This window comes from Scyliorhinus torazame, chromosome 2 (genome assembly GCF_047496885.1).
Source record: "Scyliorhinus torazame isolate Kashiwa2021f chromosome 2, sScyTor2.1, whole genome shotgun sequence".
Classification (NCBI taxonomy): domain Eukaryota; kingdom Metazoa; phylum Chordata; class Chondrichthyes; order Carcharhiniformes; family Scyliorhinidae; genus Scyliorhinus; species Scyliorhinus torazame.
In genome coordinates this window covers 26,618,507-26,643,154 of record NC_092708.1, presented here as the reverse complement: position 1 = coordinate 26,643,154, position 24,648 = coordinate 26,618,507, and the positions used below count along the sequence as shown (strand labels likewise).

Sequence of the window (24,648 nt, the reverse complement as noted above, 5' to 3'; positions counted from 1 at the left end):
GAAGGGCATGATCGGCAACTAAATATCCCAGGATATCGATGCTTCAGGTGGGATAGAGAGGGAGGTAAAAGGGGTGGAGGAGTTGCATTACTGGTCAGAGAGGACATCACAGCTGTGCTGAAGGAGGGCACTATGGAGGACTCGAGCAGTGAGGCGATATGGGCAGAGCTCAGAAATTGCAAGGGTGCGGTAACAATGTTGGGGTTGTACTCCAGACCTCCCAACAGCGAGCGTGAGATAGACGTACAAATATGTAAACAGATTATGGAAAGATGTAGGAGCAACAGGGTGGTGGTGATAGGAGATTTGAATTTTCCCAACATTGACTGGGATACACTTAGTGTCAGAGGTCTAGTGGAGCAGAATTTGTAAGGAGCATCCAGGAGGGTTTTCTAGAGCAGTATGTAAATAGTCCAACTCGGGAAGGGGCCATACTGGACCTGGTGTTGGGTGGCTAGGTGGTTGAAGTTTCAGTCGGGGATTACTTTGGGAATAGTGATCACAATTCCATGGACAAAGACAAGAGTGGTCCTAAAGGAAGAGTGCTGAATTCGGGGAAGGCCAACTATATCAAAATTTGGCAGGAGCTGGGGAATGTGGATTCGGAGCAGCTGTTTGAAGGTAAATCCACATTTGATATGTGGGAGGCTTTTAAAGAGAGGTTGATTAGAGTGCAGGACAGACATGTCCCTGTGAAAATGAGGGATAGAAATTGCAAGATTAAGGAACCATGGATGACAGGTGAAATTGTGAGACTAGCTAAGAGGAAAAAGGAAGCATACATAAGGTCTAGGCGACTGAAGGCAGACTAAGCTTTGGAAGAATATCGGGAATGTAGGACCAATCTGAAATGAAGAATCAAGAGGGCTAAAAGGGGTCATGAAATATCTTTAGCAAACATGGTTAAGGAAAATCCCAAAGCCTTTTATTCATATAAAAGGAGCAAGAGGGTAACTAAAGAATGGGTTGGCCCACTCGAGGACAAAGGAGGAAAGTTATGCGTGGAGTCAGAGAAAATGGGTGAGATTCTTAACGAGTACTTTGCATCGGTATTCACCGAGGAGAGGGACGTGACGAATGCTGAGGGTAGGGATAGATGTTTGATTACTCTAGGTCAAGTCGGCATAAGGAGGGAGGATGTGTTGGGTATTCTAAAAGGCATTAAGGTGGACAAGTCCCCAGGTCTGGATGGGATCTATCCCAGATTACTGAGGGAAGTGAGAGGAAATAGCTGGGGCCTTATCAGATATCTTTGCAGCATACTTGAATGCGGGTGAGATACCGGAGGACTGCAGAATTGCTAATATTGTTCCCTTGTTTAAGAAGGGTAGCAGAGATAATCCAGGTAATTATAGACCGGTGAGCCGACGTCAGTGGTAGGGAAGCTGCTGAGAAGATACTGAGGGATAGGATCTATTCCCATTTGGAAGAAAATGGGCTTATCAGTGATAGGCAACATGGTTTTGTGCAGGGGAGGTCATGTTTTACCAACTTAATAGAATTCTTTGAGGAAGTGACAAAGTTAATTGATGAGGGAAGGGCTGTAGATGTCATATTCATGGACTTCAGTAAGGCATTTGATAAGGTTCCCCATGGTAGGCTGATGGAGAAAGTGAAGTCTCATGGGGTCCAGGGTGTACTAGCTAGATGGATAAAGAACTGGCTGGGCAACAGGAGACAGAGAGTAGTAGTGGAAGGGAGTTTCTCAAAATGGAGAACTGTGACCAGTGGTGTTCCACAGGGATCTGTGCGAGGACCACTGTTGTTTGTGATATACATTAATGATCTGAGGAAGGTACAGGTGGTCTGATTAGCAAGTTTGCAAATGACACTAAGATTGGTGGAGTAGCAGATAGTGAAGGGGACTGTCAGAGAATACAGCAGAATATATATAGGTTGGAGAGTTGGGTGGAGAAATGGCAGATGGAATTCAATCCAGGCAAATGCGAGGTGATGCATTTTGGAAGATCCAATTCAAGAGTGAACTATACGGTAAATGAAAAAGCCCTGGGGAAAATTGATGTACAGAGAGATCTGGGTGTTCGGGTCCATTGTCCCTGAAGGTGGCTGCGCAGGTCGATAGAGTGGTCAAGAAGGCATACGGCATGCTTTCCTTAATCGGAAGGCGTATTGAGTTCAAGAGTTGGCAGGTCATGTTACAGTTGTATAAGACTTTGGTTTGGCCACATTTGGAATACTGCGTACAGTTCTGGTCGCCACATTACCAAAAGGATGTGGATACTTTGGAGAAGGTGCAGAGGAGGATCACCAGGATGTTGCCCTGGTATGGAGGGCGCGAGCTTTCAAGAGAGGTTGAGTAGATTAGGATTATTTTCATTAGAAAGACAGAGATTGAGGGGGGACCTCATTGAGGTCTACAAAATCACGAGAAGAATAGACAGAGTGGATAGCAAGAAGCTTTTTCCCAGAGTGGGGCACTCAATTACTAGGGGTCACGAGTTCAAGGTGAGAGGGGAAAAAATTAAGGGAGGTCTGCGTGGAAAGTTCTTTACGCAGAGGGTGGTGGGTGCCTGGACGGATTGCCAGCGGAGGTGGTAGAGGCGGGCACGATAGTGTCATTTAAGATGTATCTAGACAGATACATGAATGGGCAGGGAGCAGAGGGATACAGATCCTTAGGAAATAGGCGACAGTTTTAGATAGAGGATCTGGATCGGCGCAGGCTTGGAGGGCCGAAGGGCCTGTTCCTGTGCAGTAGTTTTTCTTTGTTCTTCTTTGTTCTACCTCTTTTCCCTTTCAAACGAGACAACCCTGAGCTCAGTGTGTTCCTTTGAGTTTGGGACACACCCACTTAAAACTGTTGTAGCAGCGTATTTGTTATTTGCTAGCTACGGTTCACTGTTCCAGTACTTTCTGGGCTGAGCACGTGGCAAGCTTCTTTTGATGCTTTTTTTCACCTAAATCTTCGTCTAAATTTTGGTTCTTTGAATGGTTGCGATTTTTCAGCACCGTTGCCAACTTTGGTGTAAACATAGAAAATCCTAAAAGATAGGAGCACGCTGGGCCTGCTCCGCCATTTGACATGATCATGGCTGATCATCCATCTCAGTAGACTGCTCCCCCCCCCCCCCCCCCCAATATCCTTTGATCTTTTGCCCCAAGAGCTATATCTACCTCTTTGACAATGTTTTGGCCTCAACTGCTTCCTGTGGTAGTGAATTCCACAGGCTTCTCCTGAGTTGGGTCACGTATCTAAGGAAGGATGTTCTGGACTTGGAAAGGGTCCAGAGGAGGTTCACAAGAATGATCCCTGGAATGAAGAGCTTGTCGGAAGAGGAATGTTTGAGGACTCTGGGCCTGTACTCCTAGGAGTTTAGAAGGATGAGGGGGATCTTATTGAAACTTACATGATATTGCGAGGCCTGGATAGAGAGGACGTGGAGAGGATGTTTCCACTTGTAGGAAAAACTAGAATCAGAGGACACCATCTCAGACTAAAGGGACGATTCTTTAAAACACAGATGAGGAGGAATTTCTTCAGCCAGAGGGTGGTAAATCTGTGGAACTCTTTGCTGCAGAAGGCTATGGAGGCCAAATCACTGAGTGTCTTTCAGACAGAGATAGGTTCTTGATTAATATGGGGCTCAGGGGTTATGGGGAGAAGGCAGGAGAATGGGGACGTGAAAATATCAGCCATGATTGAATGGCGGAGCAGTCTCGATGGGCCGAGTGGCCTAATTCTGCTCATTGGTCTTATGGAGTTAAATATATATTCACCTAGGTCCTGTATCCTTAGACTATGACCCCTAGTTCTGGACACCTCCACCATCGGGAGCAACCTTCCTGCATCTACCCCCGTTAGAATTTCATACGTTTCTATGAGATTCCCACCTCCCTTTGCCTCCTTCTGAACTTGAGCCAATATAATCCAAACTAACTCAATTTCTCCTGATGTCAGTCGGACCATCCCAGGAATCCATTAGGTAAACCTTTTCTGCACTCCCTCTATCTCAAGGATGAATGTTCTTCCTCAGATAAGGAGACTCAAACTGCACACACTGTTCCTGGTGTGTTCTCATCAAGGCCCAGTATAACTGCAGCAGTACATCCCTGTTCCTGTATTCGAATCCTCTCGCGATGAAGACCATAAAACTATTTGCTGTTAATGCCTGCTGCATCTGCCTACCTTTTGTTGAAAAACATTTTATTGAAGGCATTTTAAATATATACATCACAGAAATACAAAAGCCAACCGTGGCAACAGGTAACAAACCCCACCCTCCCTGCACCACCTCCAACCAGCACCTGCCATCCGTTTCCAACTTTTCGCCGTCCCTCCCCCACCCAAACCAAAAATAAAACAACCCCCCCCACATCGCCTGCTGATGACTCAATACCCCTTTCCAAAGTCAATAAACACCTTCCACCTTCAGGTGAACCCCTCCTCCGCCCCTCAAATGGAGAACATGATCTTTTCCAAACGCAGGAACTCTGCCAAATCACTCACCAATACCCCTGTTTCGGCGGCTCAGAGTCCCGCCAACACAACAAATCTGTCTCCAGGCTATCAGAGAGGCGTAGGCCAAGACTTCGGCCTCTCTCCCCACCTGTACTCCCAGATCCTTTGACAGTCCAGACACCGCCAGCTCTTCCCCAAAATCTTTGACATAGCCTAATTATCCATTTTGGTAGGAATAACAGCAAATGGGATTATTATTTAAATAATAAAATATTAAAACATGCTGCTGTGCAGAGAGACCTGGGTGTGCTAGTGCATGAGTTGCAAAAAGTTGGTTTACAGGTGCAACAGGTGATTAAAAGGCGAATGGAGTTTTGTCCTTCATTGCGAGAGGGATGGAGTTTAAGACTAGGGCGGTTATGCTGCAATTGTACAAGGTATTAGTGAGGCCACAAATGTACTGGCGCTGGAGATTCATTAGGTTAATCCCAGAGTTGAGGGAGTTGGATTAAGAGGAGACGGGTTGAGTTGACTGGGTGGGACTGTTCTCGTTGGAATTTAGAAGGATGCGGGGGGGGGATCTTATAGAAACATAAAAAATTATGAAGGGAATATAGGATAGATGCGGGCAGGTTGTTTCCACTGGTGGGTGAGAGCAGAACTAGGGGGCATAGCCTCAAAATAAGGGGAAGTAGATTTAGGACTGAGCTTAGGAGGAACTTCTTCACCCAAAGGGTTGTGAATCTATGGAATTCCTTGCCCAATGAAGCAGTTGAGGCTCCTTCCTTAAATGTTTTCAAGATAAATATAGATAGTTTTTTGAAGAATAAAGGGATTAAGGGTTATGATGTTCGGGCCGGAAAGTGGAGCTGAGTCCACAAAAGATCAGCCATGATCTCATTGAATGGCGGAGCAGGCTTGAAGGGCCAGATGGCCTACTCCTGCTCCTAGTTCTTACGTTCTTATATTGCATCCGAAAACCCCTTCAACCTTGGACACGCCCAGGCGGCACGGTGGCGCACCGGTTAGCACTGCTGCCTCACGGCGCCGAGGATCCGGGTTTGATCCTTGCCCTGGGTCACTGTCCATGTGGAGTTTGCACATTCTCTGTGGGTCTCAATCCCACAACTCGAGGATGTGCAGGGTAGGTGGATTGGCCATGCTAAATTGCCCCTTGATTTGATAAAAAATAATTGGGTATTATTCATAATTTATATTAGAAAAAACCTTGCACATGCCCAAAACATATGTACATGGTTCGCTGCCCCCCCCCCCCCCCTCCCGCACACCGCCCATTCCTATCCTCCACCTCCAGAAAGAACCGACTCATCCTGGACACCGTCATGTGTCTCTATGCACCACCTTAAATTCAATAAGACTTAGTCCAGCACACGACGAGGACGCATTCATCTATCTGCGAGCATTCAACGAGGTGAAGGCTAAAATATCTGCCCCGCACCTGTTGGCAAGTCAGACACCCCGGATGTGGCCCCAGGGTGACTAGGCTCTCAGTCCACATGCATTAGAAAATTAGCTAAATGATAGATTGCAGAGCTCTAAGATGCAGAGGGATCAGGGTGTGCTAGTGCATGAATCACAAAAGGCTAGTATACAGGTGCAGCAAGTAATTAGGGAAGCTAATCGAATGTTATCATTTATTGCAAGGGGAAATGGAATACTGAAGTACAGCGGTTAAGATCTGAATGTCCTGGTACGTGAATCAGGAAAAGTTAGTTTGCAGAAGCAGCAAGTGATAAGGAAGGCAAATGGAATGTTCTCATTTATTGCAAGAGAATCTGAATGTAAAAGGCCAGAATGTTTTGCTACTGTTGCATTACTTATATTTAAGAAAGGATATAAAAGCATTAGAAGCTATTCAGAGGATGTCGACTCGACTGATTCTCGGGAGGAAAGATTGGGCAGGCTAGGCCTGTATCCATTCGAGTTTAGAAGATTAAGAGGTGATCTTATTGAAACGTAAAAGATCCTGACTGAACATGACCGGGTAGATGCTGAGAGGATGTTTCCCCTTGTGGGCAGGCGAGAGCTAGGTGATGCAGTTTTAAAAACAAATGATCCCCCATTAAGATGAAGGTGAGAAGAATTTTTCTAAGGGTCGTGAATCTTTGGAACTCTGCCACAGACTCATTCGGCCCACCCCAGCCCACAGTCAACTTCTTTCTTGGTGGAGGTTTTTTGTATGATGAAACCAGATCAGCTGAGTTTTGCTGTTGTGTTTAGTGAGATTTGTTGGGGTTACTGTCTGGTCAAAGAACAAAGAAAAGTACAGCACAGGAACAGGCCCTTCGGCCCTCCAAGCCTGTGCCGACCATGCTGCCCATCTAAACTAAATTCTTCTGCACTTCTGGGGTCTGTATCCCTCTACTCCCATCCTATTCATGTATTTGTCAAGATGCCCCTTAAACGTCACTATCGTCCCTGCTTCCACCACCACCTCCGGCAGCGAGTTCCAGGCACCCACTACCCTCTGTGTAAAAAAACTTTCCTCTTGCATCTCCTCTAAACCTTGCCCCTCGCACCTTAAACCTATGCCCCTTAGTAATTGACCCCTCTACCCTGGGAAAAAGCCTCTGACGATCCACTCTGTCTATGCCCCTCAAAACTTTGTAGACCTCTATCAGGTCACCCTTCAACCTCCGTCGTTCCAGTGAGAACAAGCCAAGTATATTCAACCTCTCCTCATAGCCAATGCCCTCCATGCCAGGCAGCATCCTGGTAAATCTCTTCTGCACCCTCTCTAAAGCCTCCACATCCTTCTGGTAGTGTGGCGACCAGAATTGAACACAATACCCCAAGTGTGGCCTAACTAACGTTCTATACAGCTGCAGCATGACTTGCCAATTCTTATACTCGATGCCCTGGCCAATGAAGGCACGCATGCTGTATGCCTTCTTGACTACCTTCTCCACCTGTGTTGCCCCTTTCAGTGACCTGTGGACCTGTACACCTAGATCTCTCTGACTGTCAATACTCTTGAGGGCTCTACCATTCACTGTATATTCCCTACATGCATTAGACCTTCCAAAATGCATTACCTCACATTTGTCCGGATTAAACTCCATCTGCCATCTCTCTGCCCAAGTCTCCAAACGATCTAAATCCTGGTGTATCCTCTGACAGTCCTCATCGCTATCCGCAATTCCACCAACCTTTTGAGTCGTCTGCAAACTTACTAATCAGACCAGTTACATTTTCCTCCAAATCATTTATATATACTACGAACAGCAAAGGTCCCAGCACTGATCCCTGCGGAACACCACTAGTCACTCCAATCAGAAAAGCACCCTTCCATTGCTACTCTCTGCCTTCTATGACCTAGCCAGTTCTGTATCCACCTTGCCAGCTCACCCCTGATCATGTGCGACTTCACCTTTTGTACCAGTCTACCACGAGGGACCTTGTCAAAGGCCTTACTGAAGTCCATAAAGACAACATCCACTGCCCTACCTGCATCAATCATCTATGTGACCGCCTCGAAAAACTTGATCAAGTTAGTGAGACACAACCTCCCCTTCACAAAACCATGCTGCCTCTCACTAATACGTCCATTTGCTTCCAAATGGGAGTAGATCCTGTCTCGAAGAATTCTCCCCAGTAATTTCCCTACCACTGATGTAAGATTCACCGGCCTGTAGTTCCCTGTATTATCTTTGCTATCCTTCTTAAACAAAGGAACAACATTGGCTATTCTCCAGTCCTCCGGGACATCACCTGAAGACAGTGAGGATCCAAAGATTTCTGTCAAATCACGTGCTATGACAGCTGTCTATTATCAATAGGTTGAATTTTTGTATATTTAATACTCCGTGCCAGATTCTTTACTGCCGAAGCAGTTACTGCAAAATGTCAGAACATGGCAATACTCTGTGATAATTATTGCGAAGGTAGACCGTGGAATTAATAATCTGCTCACAACATCAATCTACCACTGATTACTTTTATTGGTATCAATGCCAGATTAATGTAAATAGGATATTTTTTTAACAAAGGACTTGTATAGTTACCTTTCACAACCTCTGGACATTTCAGAGTGCTTTAGAATCATTGAATGTTTATTGCACAGAAAGAGGCCATTGGCCCATCGTGTCTGCACCGTCGGAAACAAGTCACTCCGCCTAATTCCACTTTCTAGCATTGGATCCTGCACTCCGCTGGTTACAGCATATCAGGTGCCTATCCAGACACCTTTTAAAATGAGTTGAGGTTTTTTTTTGCCTCTACCACCCTTTTCAGGCAGTGGGTTCCAGACCCCCACACCCTCTTGAGTGAAAAAGGATTTCCTCATCTCCCCTCTAATCTTTCTGCCAATCACTTTAAATCGATGCCTCCTAGAAAGATGTGCAGGTTGGGTGAATTGGCCATGCTAAACTGCCACTTGGGGTAGGGTTGCAGGAATTGGGCCCAGGTAGGGTAGTTTTTCGAAGGGTCGGTGCAGACTCGATGGGCTGAACTTCCTTGTCCACCGTAGGGATTCTATGACCTCTCTGCAAAAGGTAAACAGGCCCTTCCCATTCATACTACATCCAGGGCCCTCAGAATTTCTGACATCTCGATCGAATCTCTCCTCGGCATCCTCTGTTCCAAGAGCAATCCCCGCCTGTCCAATCCTTCCTCATAGCTGCAGTTTTCCAGAGCTGGCAACATCCTGGTAAATCTCCTCTACGCAGTCTTCAAAGCAGTTTCATCCTTTATGTAATGATGCGGACCAAAACTGCATACAATAATGTCGGGAATTATTCGGAGTGATCATTCTGTTGGGTCAGTGTTGAGTCTCTGTCTCTTTCGCTCACACTCTCTCTCGATGTGTGTGCGCCTGGAAGGCTCCTACTGGAAGCAGCAGATGCAGTTTCAGCATGAGTGCTGGCACTAACTTTAATTATTCCACACTGCCTCCCCTCCCAACCGCCCCATCCTCGCGTCTCTTTTTTTGAATACATGTCAGCCTTGTAAAAGAATGATAAGAATGTGACATTTTGGAGACAGAGCAGTAAATTGCCACTTATTGGGTCTTTATCTAGAGCAAGCGAAGAGAGTGATTAAATAGCTTTCAAGGACGTGCTGTCTGATAGACTGTATCCATGACAGACTGTATCCAGTGGCGAATGGAAATCCCTCAGGAATGTTGGTTGGAATTTTAAACAAACTGAATCATGGCCTGACTTTTCCAAAAGTCTACATCCTGGACAACAGTTTGCTGATCTACAAATGCATATTTCTTTTAATTAAGAGCAAAAACAGGACAGTATTTGGATGGGGTGGGGTGGGGGGGATGACTTGCATAGTGCTTCAGTTTAGGGGTCGATCCCATGGATAATGTTTGGTGTCTAAATGGTAAACAGGGTGGAAAGCATATGGGGCAACCTCTCTGAGCTGTTGTTCATCTGCATTATTGACAGATTGAAAAACAGTCCAGATTTGCTTGGTTTATTGAGCAGCATTTTATATTGTCTGAAGTCCTTGAAGTATGTCCCCATGTGTTATGAACTACATGTGGGAATAAGTAGAAGTGTCAAAAATGACCATTTTGCCTCTGGTGTCTTGTTCCAACAGCGTGAGTACAGATCTTTGGTTTTCTGTGATCACAAATGGCATGTTGCGAGTTGACTGTGGGTGTTTTGTCCCTTTGTGCCCTCCCAAGTCAGCAGCGATTAATAAGGTTGATCTGTTTATTATTATTATATTATTCCATTGCCTTTCATCCATTGCCTGGCTCTTTGTGCGATTGTGTAAGACTAAAGGAATCCAATTGGGTCATTCAGCTTCTCATGACTTAGACCCTCAGAACAGGTCACAGCTGAGCTGTCGCCCAACTCCATTTACCATAATTTTGGTCCATAAACCTTGATGCCCTGGCCTGAGAAAGATCTATCGAGCTGCAATTGACCACCCCCCATGTCCAAAACAGCCATGTTTTTTCTTTGTGAGCTAATCCAAAATTTCCCTCCCTCCTATGTACAAGTCCTTTCTGATTTTGCTTCTAATTGCCCTCTTGTTCTGGATTTCGTTATTAGAGGAAATAATTGTTTTCTTAATCTACCCAGCCTAATCTTTAATCATTTTCACTAGATCCCCAGGTGCAGGGTTTCTGCCTCCACCATCCTTTCATGATGTGGAGACGCCGGCGTTGGACTGGGGTGGGCACAGTAAGAAGTCTGACAACACCAGGTTACAGTCCAACAGGTTTGTTTGGAATCACGAGCTTTCGGAGCGCCTGATGAAGGAGCTACGCTCCGAAAGCTAGTGATTCCATATAAACCTGTTGGACTTTAACCTGGTGTTGTCAGACTTCTTACTGTGATCACCCTTTCAGGCCGTGAGTTCCAAAAAAACTCTACTGATGCCCACTAATCCATCTGCCAATTACTATTAAACCCAAGCCCTCTGGCAAGGGAAATATCTCCTTCCTTCCCCAGTCTTGCTGGGCCCCTCATAATATTTCACATCTCGCTATAACTCCCCATCAGACTCCTAGCTCAAACGAGACGTGGCGTAAGTGTGTCCAATGCTGGTTACCGCATCGTGGAAAAGGTGTGAAGGTTTTGAACAAGATACAGAAGAGATTTACTCGCATGATTCCAGGGATGAGGGCTTACAGTCACGTAGAGAGATTGGAGAAGAAGGTTGCTCCCCTCCAAGCAGAGAAAAAGCCATGAGATTTGGCAAGAGGTGTTCACAATCATGGAGGGTTCAAATGCGGTAAGAAAAGAGAACCTGTTTCATATGGCTGCCGGATAGATTTATGGTGCCTGGTCGAGGAAAAACCTTTTTTTTTTTAAAAACACGATTGAATGATAAGGATTTGGAATGCACTGCCTGAAACGGTGGTGGATACCAATTCAATAATAGCTTCCAAGAGGAACTGAGTAAGTACTTGGAGACAGAATTGCAATGCTGTTGGGAAAGTGCCCAGGAATGAGACTTAGCTGGAAGATGAAAGCAAATTACTGCGGATGCTGGAATCTGAAACAAAATAGTGGGCAATCTCAGCAGGTCTGACAGCATTGGTGGAGAGAGAACGGAGCTACCGTTTCAAGTCTTGATGACTCTTTGTCAAAGCTAAAGCTTTGTCAGCTTTGACAGAGTCATCTGGACTCAAAACGATAGCTTTCTTTTGTCTTTGCATGCTGTCAGACCTGCTGAGATTGTCCAGTATTTTCTGTTTTCATAACGAGACTAACTGGATTGCTCTTCAAATGGATGCAGACCGAATCATTGAATCTACTATGCAGAAGGAGGCCATTCAGCCCATCGAGTCTGCACCGGCCCTTGGAAAGAGCACCCTACTTAAGCCCACGCCTCCACCCTATCCCCGTAACCCAGTAACCCCACCTAATCTTTTTCGAAAGAGCAATTTAGCATGACCAATCCACCTAACCGGCACATCTTTGGAACGTGGGAGGAAACCGGAGCACCCGGGCGAAACCCAAGCAGACACGGGGAGAAAGTACAAACTCCACACAGACAATCGCCCGAGGCTGGAATTGTACCCGGGACCCTGGCACTGTGCGGCAGCAGTGCTAACCACTGTGGGCAGAATGGCTGCCTCCTGTGTCGGAATATTCTGTTCAACAAATGGATGAAGATTAGTTTAGTTGCCAGGAACTAGTCATTACCCTCTGATCTGTGATATGGAATCATGGCGGTCCTTTTAAAAGTAAACTTCACATGCCCCTGAGGAGAACATTTTGAGTTACAAGAGAGAAATTGCTAATTGTAATTCTGGTGAGGGTCACAGAACATGCAGACTCTTGGAATTTGCCATCGTGACTTAAAGTGGAAGTTCAAAAAGATTTTTTTTCTAAAATGGCTGTGGGTTCTTTTTTCTTCCTTCCTTGTTTTGGGCCTGGCCTGTTGTGAGGAGGGGACAAATGGTCAACAAGGTTCCACCATTGAATGGTATTTGGCTTGGTGTTGGTAAGTCACTTGCCATAAGCAGAACCTTTATAAAAATTAAAAAAAATAATAATTCATTTCCGGGATGTGGGCTTTGCTGGTTTGGCCAGCATTTGTTGCCTGTCCTTAATTGCCCTTCGGAAGGTGGTGGTGAATTGCCTTCCTGAACCGCTGCTGACTATGTGATGTAGGTACACCCACTGTGCTATTTTGATCCAGCGACAGTGAAGGAATGGCGATTTATATTTCCAAGTCAGGATGGTGAGTGACTTGGAGGGGAACCTCCAGGTGGCAGGGTTCCCAGGCATCTGCTGCCCTTGTCCTTCTCGATGGTCCTGGTCATGGTTTGGAAGATGTTGCCGAAGGAGACTTGGTGATTTCCTGCAGTGCATCTGGTCGATCAGTCATTTTCAAACTCGGGGTCGCGGTGCCATTGGTTTAGGTGTTCCCGATTGCAGGAGAAAGTGCCCAATGGCTTTTTAAAATGCCGGCCGTCCCACGCATGCAGTGCACAGGCCCGGAGCCCAGTGAGGCAGATCGCCTCCTGACATCAGCCCGCTGACCCAGGAACAGATCTTTTTAAAATTTGGTGGAATCTTCTCTCCAGAAGGGGTGGTGAAGAGCAGGTCACGCTGATGTCACGTGCTCTGGGAGCGAGAGATATTCCTCCAATTTTCAGCTGCCGGCACTGCTGGTATGAGCTCAAGGGCCTCTGGTGAACAGCCATAAAGAAGAAGCTGAAATCAGAAAGAAAGCAGCATAAGGGTGATTTCTTTAAATATGGGTTTATTAATTGTGCCAATGGGGTGCAAAGCTCATGTGTGTTACATGCAGGGAAGTACTGGCAAATGAAAGATTGAAACCCTCAAAACTTCAAAGGCATGATGCGTTTGAGGACAAACCTCTAGATTTTTTTTTCAACGGATGCAGTGAGAACTTAAATTATCAGCTGAAGTCCTTAGCAGAAATGTAACATTGAATGACAAAATAAATGAGGTTGTGAGGACCAAGCAGGCTCGCCTGTCACATTAAATGTAAGCGAAAATGGTGGGTCGTGAAGTTTGGGCAGCGCGGGTCACGAAGGATGGCAGGTTGGTAAAAATGAGTCCCAGGTAAAAAACGTTTGAAAAACACTTATAGACGATATACACTGCTGCTACTTTGCATTGGTGGTGGAGGGACCGAATGTTTGTGAAAGGGGTGCCAATCAAGTGGGCTGCTTTGTCCTGGATGGTGTCAAGCTTCTTGAGTGTTGTTGGAGCTGCTACTCATCTGGAGAGTATTCCATAACACTCCCGACTTGTGCCTTGTAGGTGGTGGAAAGGCTTTGGGGGATCAGGAGGTAAGTTCCTCCCCTCTGATGTGCTCTTGTAGCCACAGTATTTAAATGACTAGTCCAGTTCAGTTTCTGGTCAATGGTTCTGTGAGATGTGTGCAAATCCTATATTACAGTAGTGAAAACACTTCGAGAAATATTTTACTGGTTTTCTCTCACTCTTTCATTCACTCTTCCCTCCCTCCCTCCTCCATCTGCAGGGTCCCTCTTTGATCCTTTAAACAATAATCTTGTTCAGTATTTCCTGTGTAGCCTAATTGTTGTATTTCTCTAATCTTTTCACAATCCTAGTTCTCTTAGCTGTGTTAGAAACGTGTGTATTAATGTGCTGTGTTGATCAGAGCGTGAATGAATGCAGCAGTGCAGAGTGCATAGTTCTCTATATGCAGAATTTTCCACCTCTGTCATGTCAATTTGTGAGGGTCCCTATGTGAAGGCAGAAAGCTGGTCTTTGGGCTGGGGCTGAGATCTGGCTACCCTGCCCACAGTGTCACACCTTCCAGGCTGGGAAATAGGTCAGGTGATCACAGCAGCTGTATAGTGCACTTGGGGACCCAGCAAGGTAGCACACAAATATTTTAGCAGAATTGCTCCTCGTTTCCCTAGGGTTTCTGCCTCTCTCTCTCTCTCTCTCTCTCTCAGCCTGCATGAAACCAGGGGTGAGTCATTATGATACTCTGTGGTTATGTGGAGACTCTGTTTGAATTAATACTCATTCTAATAATAATAATCTTTATTATTGTCATAAGTCGGCTTGCACAACTGCAATGAAGTTACTGTGAAAAGCCCCTAGTCGCCACACTCCGGCACCTGTTCGGGTACACTGAGGGAGAGTTCAGAATGTCCAGTTCACCTAACAAGCACGTCTTTCGGGACTTGTGGGAGGAAACCGGAGTGCCCGGAGGAAACCCACGCAGACACGGGGAGAATGTGCAGACTCCGCACAGACAGTGACCCAAGCCGGGAATCAAACCTGTGAAGCAACAGTGCTAACCACTGTGCTACCATGCTGCCAATGCTATTTCACTGTAACTTGCAGGCCAATGTGAAAGCTTCACAGCACACTTCAGGAAAAAATTCCATTTGGGAAAAATGGATGCCTGAATATTTTTAATCTAGAGAAGTTTTAACTGTAGCCCTCACTGAAGCAGTATCTTGTTTGGGATGGTTTAGGGAATGGGCTTCCTGTTTAATTGGTGCCCCCCTCACTTCCTCCTCTTGTGCACCATTGATTTAAAACTCCTTGTCCTCATTTGTAAATCTCTCCATACCCTATTCTTCCCTCCATCTGTTCTTCACATTGTTCCAAGAATGTGGAATTGCAGTTATGCAAGCTTACTGGATATTTGATAGTAGTGTTCAAAATTTATAAAGCATTTAGATAACTCAATTTAAAAATAAACTTTCCAGTGACTTGAAGGGCCAATAACCAGAGAACACAGATTGAGGGTAAATGGCAAAATAAGCAGCTGTGACTTGAAGTTTTTCGTGTAATGAGTGGTAAGGAATTGAAATCGACTTCTGTACCTCCATAGGTGGTAGAAACAGATTCAATCGGTAGCCTTAGAAGGGAATTGGAATAACGTTTGAAGGAGGGAAAATTGCAGGGATGATGGGGGCTGGGGAGCAGAACTAACTGGATTGCTTTTTCGAAAGATCTAGTGAAGACTCGATGGGCCAAATGGCAGACTCATAGACTTTTTTACAGTGCAGAAGGAGGCCATTCGGCCCATCCAGTCTGCACCAGTCCTTGGAAAGACCACACTGTCCCCACACCTCCACCCGGAAGAAACCCGCGCAGACACTGGGAGAACGTGCAGACTCCACAAAGACAGTGTGACCCAAGCCAGGAATCGAACCTGGGACCCTGGAGCGGGGAAGCAACTGTGATAACCACTGTGCTACTGTGCTGCCCTATTGGGTCACCCGTGCTGTCTTATTCTATAACTTCACTCCCTCACTCTTCAGCTCTCGTCCATTGAGCTGCCACTCCACTCCACGTGTGTTTCCAGATTTCACTTCACCCTTGTTGCATTTCTTCTTCATATTCTAAAGCTGTGGTGAGCACCCTGTGGCTAATTTGGGTTCTGAGTGTAGCCCACGAGGCATTTTGTTAACTGTTGCCCACACACACCGGGTAGCCACATTCCACTGGTTTCCATCACATAGCTTTTTTGCCTACTGATTTGACTGCAGTGATACACACAAAGCAAGGGCAAATCCAGCATAAATATTGTTTTTACCACCAAAGTTGATGGCCGTTCTATTAATAAATTATTATAACTGTTAGGAAATATTCTGTTAAATGTACTCAATCTTATTCAAGGGTCATAGTGAAAGGCTCGATTTCCATCTTGCGGCCCACTCGGTTGAAGGAGGGCCACTCCTGCGGCCCACTCACTAGCCTCGGTTACCCACTCGCTGTGGTGAAGCCTCCTCTAATACATTCTCCCAGCCTCTCTGTTCAGTGTCTGATGCAAAGTTTGCCGTTGTTTGCTTTGCTCCTGTGTTTTGCCACACGGTTCAGCTTTTTGTTGTTGATTAGCATTTGCAGTAAGTTTACAAATTGGACAGCTGGGAATATTGTTGTCTTGTGAGCTTGTTGTCTTTCTTCGAGGTGTTGCATACACATTTTAACATGATGTTCTTTCCCAGTAGAAAGCCCAGTGACTTCAAATGCCTTTCCTGCTCCCAATGACTTTGTGACTTCTGGCCAATGCTGAGCTATCTGGCCCGCATGCTGGCATAGAGGGGCTTGGGATTCTTGCCACAGATTGTTATTCAATGTCCTGGACCTGAGGCAAGACCTATGTCCCGATGTTCTGCCTTTGTGGTGTGGAAACCTCACTTGGGCAAGGCACAAAAGTGCTGCCAGCAGGGAGCCTCAATACATGAATGAGCACCATCAGGCGATGGGATGTATTCTTGGAGGGTGAAACCTAACAGCACAGTATTGTTTTAACGTTGAATTAATCGACTCAAATAGTCATCATGGGTATGGTCTATGTTAGAAATGTCCTACTCGTGTCATGGAGAATATATGGGTGGTGAAGATTAAAGTCTCCTGCTCTATTCATCCCATATTTTTAATTAATAATCTTTATTGTCACAAGTAGGCTTACATTGACGCTGCAAGGAAGTTACTGTGAAAAGCCCCTAGTCGCCACGTTCCGGCGCCTGTTCGGGTACACAGAGGGAGAATTCAGAATGTCCAATACACCTAACAGCATGTCTTTTGGGACTTGTGGGAGGAAACTGTAGCACCCGGAGGAAGCCCTCGCAGACATGGGGAGAATGTGCAGACTCCGCACTGACAGTGACCCAAGATGGAAATTGAGCCCGGGTCCCTGGCTCTGTGAAGCAACAGTGCTAACCACTGTGCTAGTGTGCCCCCCCCCCCCCAAAGCCTGACCAGGGGTGCCTGCTGCATTCAGTTTTGCATTCTCCACCAGTGACGCAAATACTCCCATCCCACCAAACAGAAGTGTTAACTGCTAAGTGCTGAACTGTTACTAACATGGAAAATGGGAACAGGAGGATGTCATTTGGCCCTTTGATCCTGCTCCACCATTCAAATGATCATGTTTGACAATCCAGCTCGGTAACCTCTTTTTCTCTCTCGCTCTCTTTCTCTCTCCCCCCCCAATATATCCTTTGATCCCTTTAGCCCCAAGTACTAAATAAAAGTCCTTAAACATTTTGGCCTCCACCATCTGTTGTAGCAATTTACACAGGCTCACCCACTCTCTGGGTGAAGAAATCTTTCCTCATCTTGGTCCTAAATGATCCACCCCATATCCTTGGACTATGACCCCTGGATCTGGACTCCCCCACCTTCGGGAACATCCTTCCTCCCCTGTTAAAATGCCATTCTTCTAACCACCAGCAAATCTCATCCTCGTATGTCAGTTTTCCATCCCAAGAATCCGTCTGGTAAACCTTCGCTGCACACCTTCCATCACAAGGACATCCTCCGATAAGGAGACCACAACTGCACACACTATTCAAGATGTGGGTTCACCAAGGTCCTGTATAACTGCAGCAAGGTATCCCTGCTGCTGTGCTCAAATCCCCTCACTTTGAAGTCCAATATACCATTTGCCTTCTTCACCGCCTGCTGCATCTGCATGCTTACTTTCAGCAACTCCCAGATTTCGTTGCACTTTTCCCCTCTCTCAACCTGCAGCCAAAGTGCTATCAAAGTGGATAACCTCCCATTTATCCGCATTATATTGCACCTGCCATGCATTTGCACACTCACTCAGCCTGTCCAAATCATACCTGAAGCATCTCTGCATCCTCCTCCCAGCTCACCCTCTCACCCAGCTTGGTGTCATCTGCAAATTTGGAGATATAGTTTCCTCATCTAAATCATTAATATTCATTGTGAATGGCTGGGGTCCTCGCACTGTTCCCTGTGGTATCCCACTAGTCACTGCCTGCCATTTGGAAAAAGACCCGTTTATTCCTACTCTTTGTTTCCTGTCTGCCAACCAGTTTTCTGTCCATTCCAATACACTACCCTAATCCCATGCACTGTAATTTTCACGCTAATGTCTTACGTGGGATTTTGCTGAAAGCCTTCCGAAAGTCCAAATTAACCACGTCCATTTGTTTCCCCTCATCAACTCTACTAGTTACACCCTTGAAGAGTTCCAATAGATTTGACTAGTATGATTTCCCATTCATAAATCCTTGCTGACTCTGTCTGAACCTGCCACTGTTTTCCAAGTACTCCGCTATTAAATCTTTTATAATGGACTACTGCATTTCCCCACTACCGATGTCCGGCTGACTGGTCTATAATTCCATGCTTTCTCTCCACCTTCCTTTTCAATTAGTGAGGTGAGATTAGCTGCCACCCAATCTGCAGGAACTATTCCAGAGTCTACAGTATCTTGGGAAATGACCACCAATGCATCCACTATTTCTCGGGTCACTTCCTAAAATACTCTGGAATATAGATTATCAGGCCTTGGGATTTATCGGCCTTTGATCTCATCAATTTCCCCAACACCATTTCCCTACTGATACTGATTTCCTTCAGCTCCTCCCTCACTGAACCCTGTGTTTCCCGACATTTATGATATTTGTGTTCTCCTTTGTGAAGACAGAAACAAAGTACATATTTAGTTCGTCGGCCATTTCTTTGTTCCCCATTATAAATTCCCCTGTAGGGCAGCAAGGTGGCGCAGTGGTTAGCACTGCTGCCTCACGGCGCCGAGGTCCCAGGTTCGATTCCGGCTCTGGCTCATTATCCGTGTGGAGTTTGCACATTCTCCCCGTGTTTGCGTGGGTTTTGCCCCCACAACCCAAAGATGTGCAGGTTAGGTGGTTTGGCCCTGCTAAATTGCCCCTTAATTGGAAAAAATGAATTGGGTACTCTAAATGTATATTTTTAAAAATTCCCGTTTCTAACTGTAAGGGACCTACATTAGTCTTCACCAATCTTTTTCTCTCCACATGCCTATAGATATGTATATCTCTTTTCTTCAGAAAAAGCCACGAATGAGCACAACACCAGCGAAGACTGGACACTCATCATGGATATCTGTGATCACATTGGGACTACACCAAATGGGTATGGATGGAAAATATATTTTACCTTGGTTCCTCTTCCCCTTCCACTTTCCTCAACCTTTTTAAAATAATTTTTTTGAAGGATGTCTCCTTTAGAATTTGGCTCCATGGCTGAATGATTTAGCGAGTGAGTAATTGAGCCGCACAGAGGAGGAATTAAGCTGGGTTTGATCTCTGGCCTGTACCGCATTGCCAACAAGGCATTGGAGCCACTGCAATTTGCTTTGGTGCCCCATATTTCAGGAGGAGGGAAATTGATCATTGTTCACCCTCCTGATCGCTTTCCATTGAGCCTTCCTGCAGTTGCCTATGGATGAATCGTGCATGCAGACAATTCCCACTTGGGTAAGGCATTAGAAGACAACCATAAATACACACCATTTGTCTGTGAAAACGATTAATCTAAATAATGTGTGACATTTCCTTGCCATGACACATGGAATTGTTGTGAGCCCAAACGTAACCATTACTGATGTGTTTTTCATAGTTGGGTTGCCTCTTGAGCATCACTGTTTAATCACTCAACATGAAGGTGACATAGCCCATGTTAATCATTGCAAGGATCTCACAGTGTACTGTCAGTGCTGGCAACTGTCCCGATGCGATAATTGCTCTCCTTTCACCAGTATATCCAAAAATGACTTATTCAGCAAAATTAGAAACTGAGAAAACTCAAATGAGAATATGGAATATAAACCACGTTCTAGAATGACACAACATCTGAAAACCTCCAAGACTAGCCTGATATTTTGGGCAAGACCCTCCATCAGAACTTGTATGCCTTATCTGTAGCCTTCACGTACCATTGCTGAGGGCGAGTCCGAGAATGCGCTATTTAATAAGGGCAAGAGGAATGTAGCACAGTTCTACTGAAGTGCACTCGCTTGCAACTAGATTGAGACTGTGCCTCACTTGAGGCCCATTGATTGAAGCCCACTTCAGTCGGCGATGGGTAATTGCTTTGCATTCCTGTCATTTGAGGCTGTCGCTCACTTTGGGTCAGACTGGCATACTTAAGAAAATTTTTATCGTAATCTAAGCAGGCAAAGAGTTTAAAAGTCACTCGGTCATTTGGCCTGAGAACACTGGGCTGGAATCTGCCTCTTGGCAGCTCAGAAGCACAAAGCATCTTGTGACTGTTTTGTATCCGCAAAAAAAGTTAAACAGCTACAATGTCGATTGTAACTTTTGTTATATTCATTTGTATTCCAGAATTTTTCTTTTAATGCAAGTAATTTTTTTCTTCTGTTGCCCCAACTTCAGGCCAAAAGATTGTCTGAAGGCCATTATGAAGAGAGTAAATCACAAAAATCCTCACGTGGCAATGAAGGCGTTAACGGTGAGTGCAACCACTTCAGCACCAACCCACTCATTTCTTCCCTCAACTAGCGTTTAAGTTGAAACTTTCTCTTCTGACTCATTAAAGTGCATGACTGAGTGGGGAAATCTGATTTGTTTTGTGGCACTCTGCCATTGTGACCAGGATCTTCCCCGTTACCTTAGCTTGTTCTCTCCTGAGATGAGGCTGATAGAGGGGGTTAATAATTAACTTCTGCACACGTCTGACTTTGGGGGGAGGACTGCCCCTACAAGATTTCTTCTGCGACCTGGCACGCGGGGACCTTTAGCGCAATGGGAATTGCTGAGTTTGTAATTGGTGCAATGCTTAGTTATTGAAAACCTGCCTTAAGTTAATGGGTGTCCTCCAGCCACCTCCGTTTGAGCTTGCCGTCTCCATAATTAAGAAGTAACTATTGTTACCTGCGTTATCAGAACCATCTCTTCCCCCACCAAAAAAGATTAACGCCACGCTTTTATAAAGACAGAAAATTGAAGACTATGTAAATCAGTTACTTTCAACCAAGTAATTGCGATTGCCAGTGTGAGTGAGGCCAGCCAGGGTTGTGAAGGAGCAATCCATCATTAGTGAGTTTTCTTGGGGGCACTCCTCCCTGCTTGTCGAGGGTTTCCTGTCAGGAAATAGTAGCACGGGAGGATTCCTAGTGCAATATGATAGCGGTTTAACTATCTGTGCAGCGTTGTGGCTGCATCTTAAATCTTATTAAGAGGCCCAATTAGTTGATGCTTTTTGATTTTCGTTTGTGTTTCTAATGTTCTTTTGATGTGGAGCTGGCTCGAGGGGCTGAATGGCCCACTCCTCCTGTTCCTATGTTTTTAAACCCTCTTGCACCTTTTCACAGTCTGCTGTTAAGCTCCTACTGGACAAAGTAAAAATTAACACTGTTCTGCTGTCTCATTTTACAGTTACTAGGTGCCTGTGTATCAAACTGTGGGAAGATTTTCCATCTAGAAATATGTTCTCGTGACTTCACGAATGAAATTGGGAATTTATTAAGTCTATACAATAAGGTACAGTACATCTGACTTTTCTGTAATTTCTGAACGATTGACTCAGACAAGTTTGTAATGCAAGTGTTGGCGCTATTTGTTTCCATTCCATGCTTGATGCATCAAGGTGTTATCCTCAGTTAAGCACAAAGATCCTGAAAATGTCACCATTACAGTGACCTGGATTTTCCTGAAAACTGAGCCACAGTAATGGTGTGCCTGCATCGCTTGCCAGACGTTCAATGCAACCACGGCACGAGTTAGCAATACTAGATTTTCAGCAGGCTGAAATTTCCTGGGCCACTTGCACCGTTCTGCCCAAGACCCGCACCCAAACAATTAACCATTCATTATAATAATTCCCTCCCTCCACCCTCATTCATTCAAACAGTGGCAGGTGAGATCTTGCTTAAATCTTGCAGGTTTTCTGGTAGGCACACTGATTTAAAAAAAAAAAAAGACTAACAAATACCTGCGTGCACACACAACCCTGGCAGTGTCCGAATTGCAGTAATCTAATCCTTTTGATATACACTCAAAAGAACTCACTGATGACCACGAACTGAGTTCCGGGCCTTCATTCCTTTCTGTCATAGCTTTGCTTGCTGTGATATAATCCCACAAGTCCCGAAAGATGTGCTTGTTAGATGAATTGGACATTCTGAATTCTTCCTCCGTGTACCCAAACAGGCGCCGAGTGTGGGGACTAGGGGATTTTCACAGTAACTTCATTGCAGTGTTAATGTAAGCCTACTTGTGACACTAATAATAGCAAACCTAACACTGGAGTGTCGAGGGAGATAGAATTGAAATGCAAAGTTGGGACCAACTTTACAGTTTATCCAGTGACGGGTTAGAATGTGGAATGCATTGCCTTTAGGTATTAAAGATTATTATTATTCGGATTAGTTGAGGCAAATAACATTGATGTGTTTAAGGGGAAGTCCCATGAAGGACAAAGGAATAAAAAAGGACAAAGGAAGAAAAATTAATACGATTTTGAGGAATCTCCTAAAATGGATAAATAGGAGCCTCTCAGCAGTTAACCTGAATAATCTATTTCATAACATTTGATATAATTCTAAGTAAAAATGCAGGAAAATATGGAGGAAGTTATTGCTGGTGAGGTCACCTTTTGCGGCTAAGTTTACAACATGTGCGTCACCGATCGCAACGCTGCAGTGAGAGTAGGTGTTTGCATTTTCAAAAAATTATTATTTGCTAGTTCCTTTCTCTAATGACGGATCTTAAACTTCTTGGGACACCTTCCATTTGGCCATTCGTAGAGTCCAAGCTGCAAGCTGTGTTGCAGCCAATTCTTTTTTAAAATATTTTTATTCCGAAAATTTTCAATTTATAAGATACAACCGGCCAAACAGATTTATACAATTTTTATAACTCGATCCACACAACCCAGCCCCACCTTTCCCATACTTTTAAAAAATATATATATTTTAGTAAAGTTTTCAAACAGAATTTTTCCATTTTACAAATCAACATAAAAATAACACAATAGCTAATAAGTAACATTATTTAAATAAAATGGTGAACTAACAAAGTAACAAAAAAATATAGTGCTCTTTCCCCCCCCCCCCTTTGGGCTGCTGCTGCCGATCTATTTTCCCTTAACGTTCCGCGAGATAGTCAAGGAACGGTTGCCACCGCCTGGAGAACCTCTGAGCCGATCCTCTCAACGCAAATTTCATTCGTTCCAGTTTTATGAACCCTGCCATATCGTTTATCCAGGCCTCCACGCCGGGGGTTTCGCTTCCTTCCACATAAGTAGGATCCTTCGCCGTCTACCAGGGATGCAAAGGCCAGAAATCGGCCTCTTTCGCCTCCTGCACACCCGGCTCTTCCGCTACCCCAAATATAGCTAACCCCCCAGCCTGGCTTGACCCGGACCTTCACCACCTTTGAAATCACCTTTGCCACTCCCCTCCAGTACTCATCCAGTGCCGGACACGACCAGAACATATGTGTGTGGTTCGCCGGGCTTCCCAAGCACCTCCCGCACCTGTCTTCCACTCCGAAGAATCTGCTCCGTCTTGCTCCCGTCATGTGTGCTCTGTGTAGAACCTTGAATTGGATCAGGCTAAGCCTGGCACACGAGGAAGAGGAATTTACCCTACTTAGGGCATCAGCCCACAGCCCCTCCTCAATCTCCTCCCCCAGCTCTTCTTCCCATTTTCCCTTCAGCTCCTCTACCAGCGCCTCCCCCTCGTCTCTCATCTCCTGATATATTTCGGTACATTTCCCATATTTATCTAGAATTCCAACCCCCCCCATTTGCTGATGACACCCAGTTCCTTAAACAAGGTTATGAATGGCATTCACGGGACGGGCAGCACGGTGGCGCAGTGGTTTGCACTGCTGCCTCACGGCGCCGAGGTCCCAGGTTCGATCCCGGCTCTGGGTCACTGTCCGTGTGGAGTTTGTACATTCTCCCCATGTTTGCCCCCACAACCCAAAGATGGGCAGGATAGGTGGATTGGCCACGTTAAATTGCCCCTTAAAACTGGAAAAAATGAATTGGGTACTCTATATTTTTAAAAAATGAATGGCATTCACCTCGAGTAGAACCACTCTTCCGATCCCCTAATGGCGTACTTAGTTTTTTTCCAAATGCAGGAATTTCGACAAATCCCCCAGCCGTGCTGATGCCTTAGGCGGCACTGGTGCCCTCCATTCCAGCAAGACCCTCCTCCGGACTATCAGAAAGGCGAAGGCCAAGACATTCGTCTTCCACCCCTCTTGCAGCCCCGGCAAGTCCGACACTCTGAAGATCGCCACCATTGGGCAGAGCTCCACACCTAATTCCCAAACTCTCCAACGTTGTTTCGAAGAAGGAAGCCCAGAACTTAACCAACATGGGGCAAGATCATAAGAGAGTGGTCGCCGGCCCCCTCGAACAATGCTCATATTTGTCTTCTACTCCTGGAAAGAACCCACACGTATGTGCCTTCGGACACGTGTGCCCCATACACCAGTTTAAACTGAATCCAACTCAGTCTTGCACGCAATGTAAAATTGACTTCCATGCAGAGCC

The 24,648-nt window shown here is 45.4% G+C and overlaps 1 protein-coding gene across 3 annotated transcripts in view; it reads left to right on the top strand.

Annotated features, from left to right (window-relative positions):
• The window catches only part of stam2 (signal transducing adaptor molecule (SH3 domain and ITAM motif) 2), a 93,792-nt gene that overhangs the window by 18,164 nt on the left and 50,980 nt on the right, over positions 1 to 24,648 (top strand). For 2 of the 3 annotated variants that reach the window (XM_072469808.1, XM_072469787.1), the window contains exons 2-4: positions 19,167 to 19,251; positions 20,514 to 20,589; positions 21,516 to 21,620. In XM_072469808.1, the coding sequence (XP_072325909.1) occupies positions 19,167 to 19,251; positions 20,514 to 20,589; positions 21,516 to 21,620 (266 nt within the window). Of the gene's footprint in view, positions 1 to 19,143; positions 19,252 to 20,513; positions 20,590 to 21,515; positions 21,621 to 24,648 lie in introns of all 3 variants that reach the window. The other variant, XM_072469798.1, reaches the window with a different exon arrangement.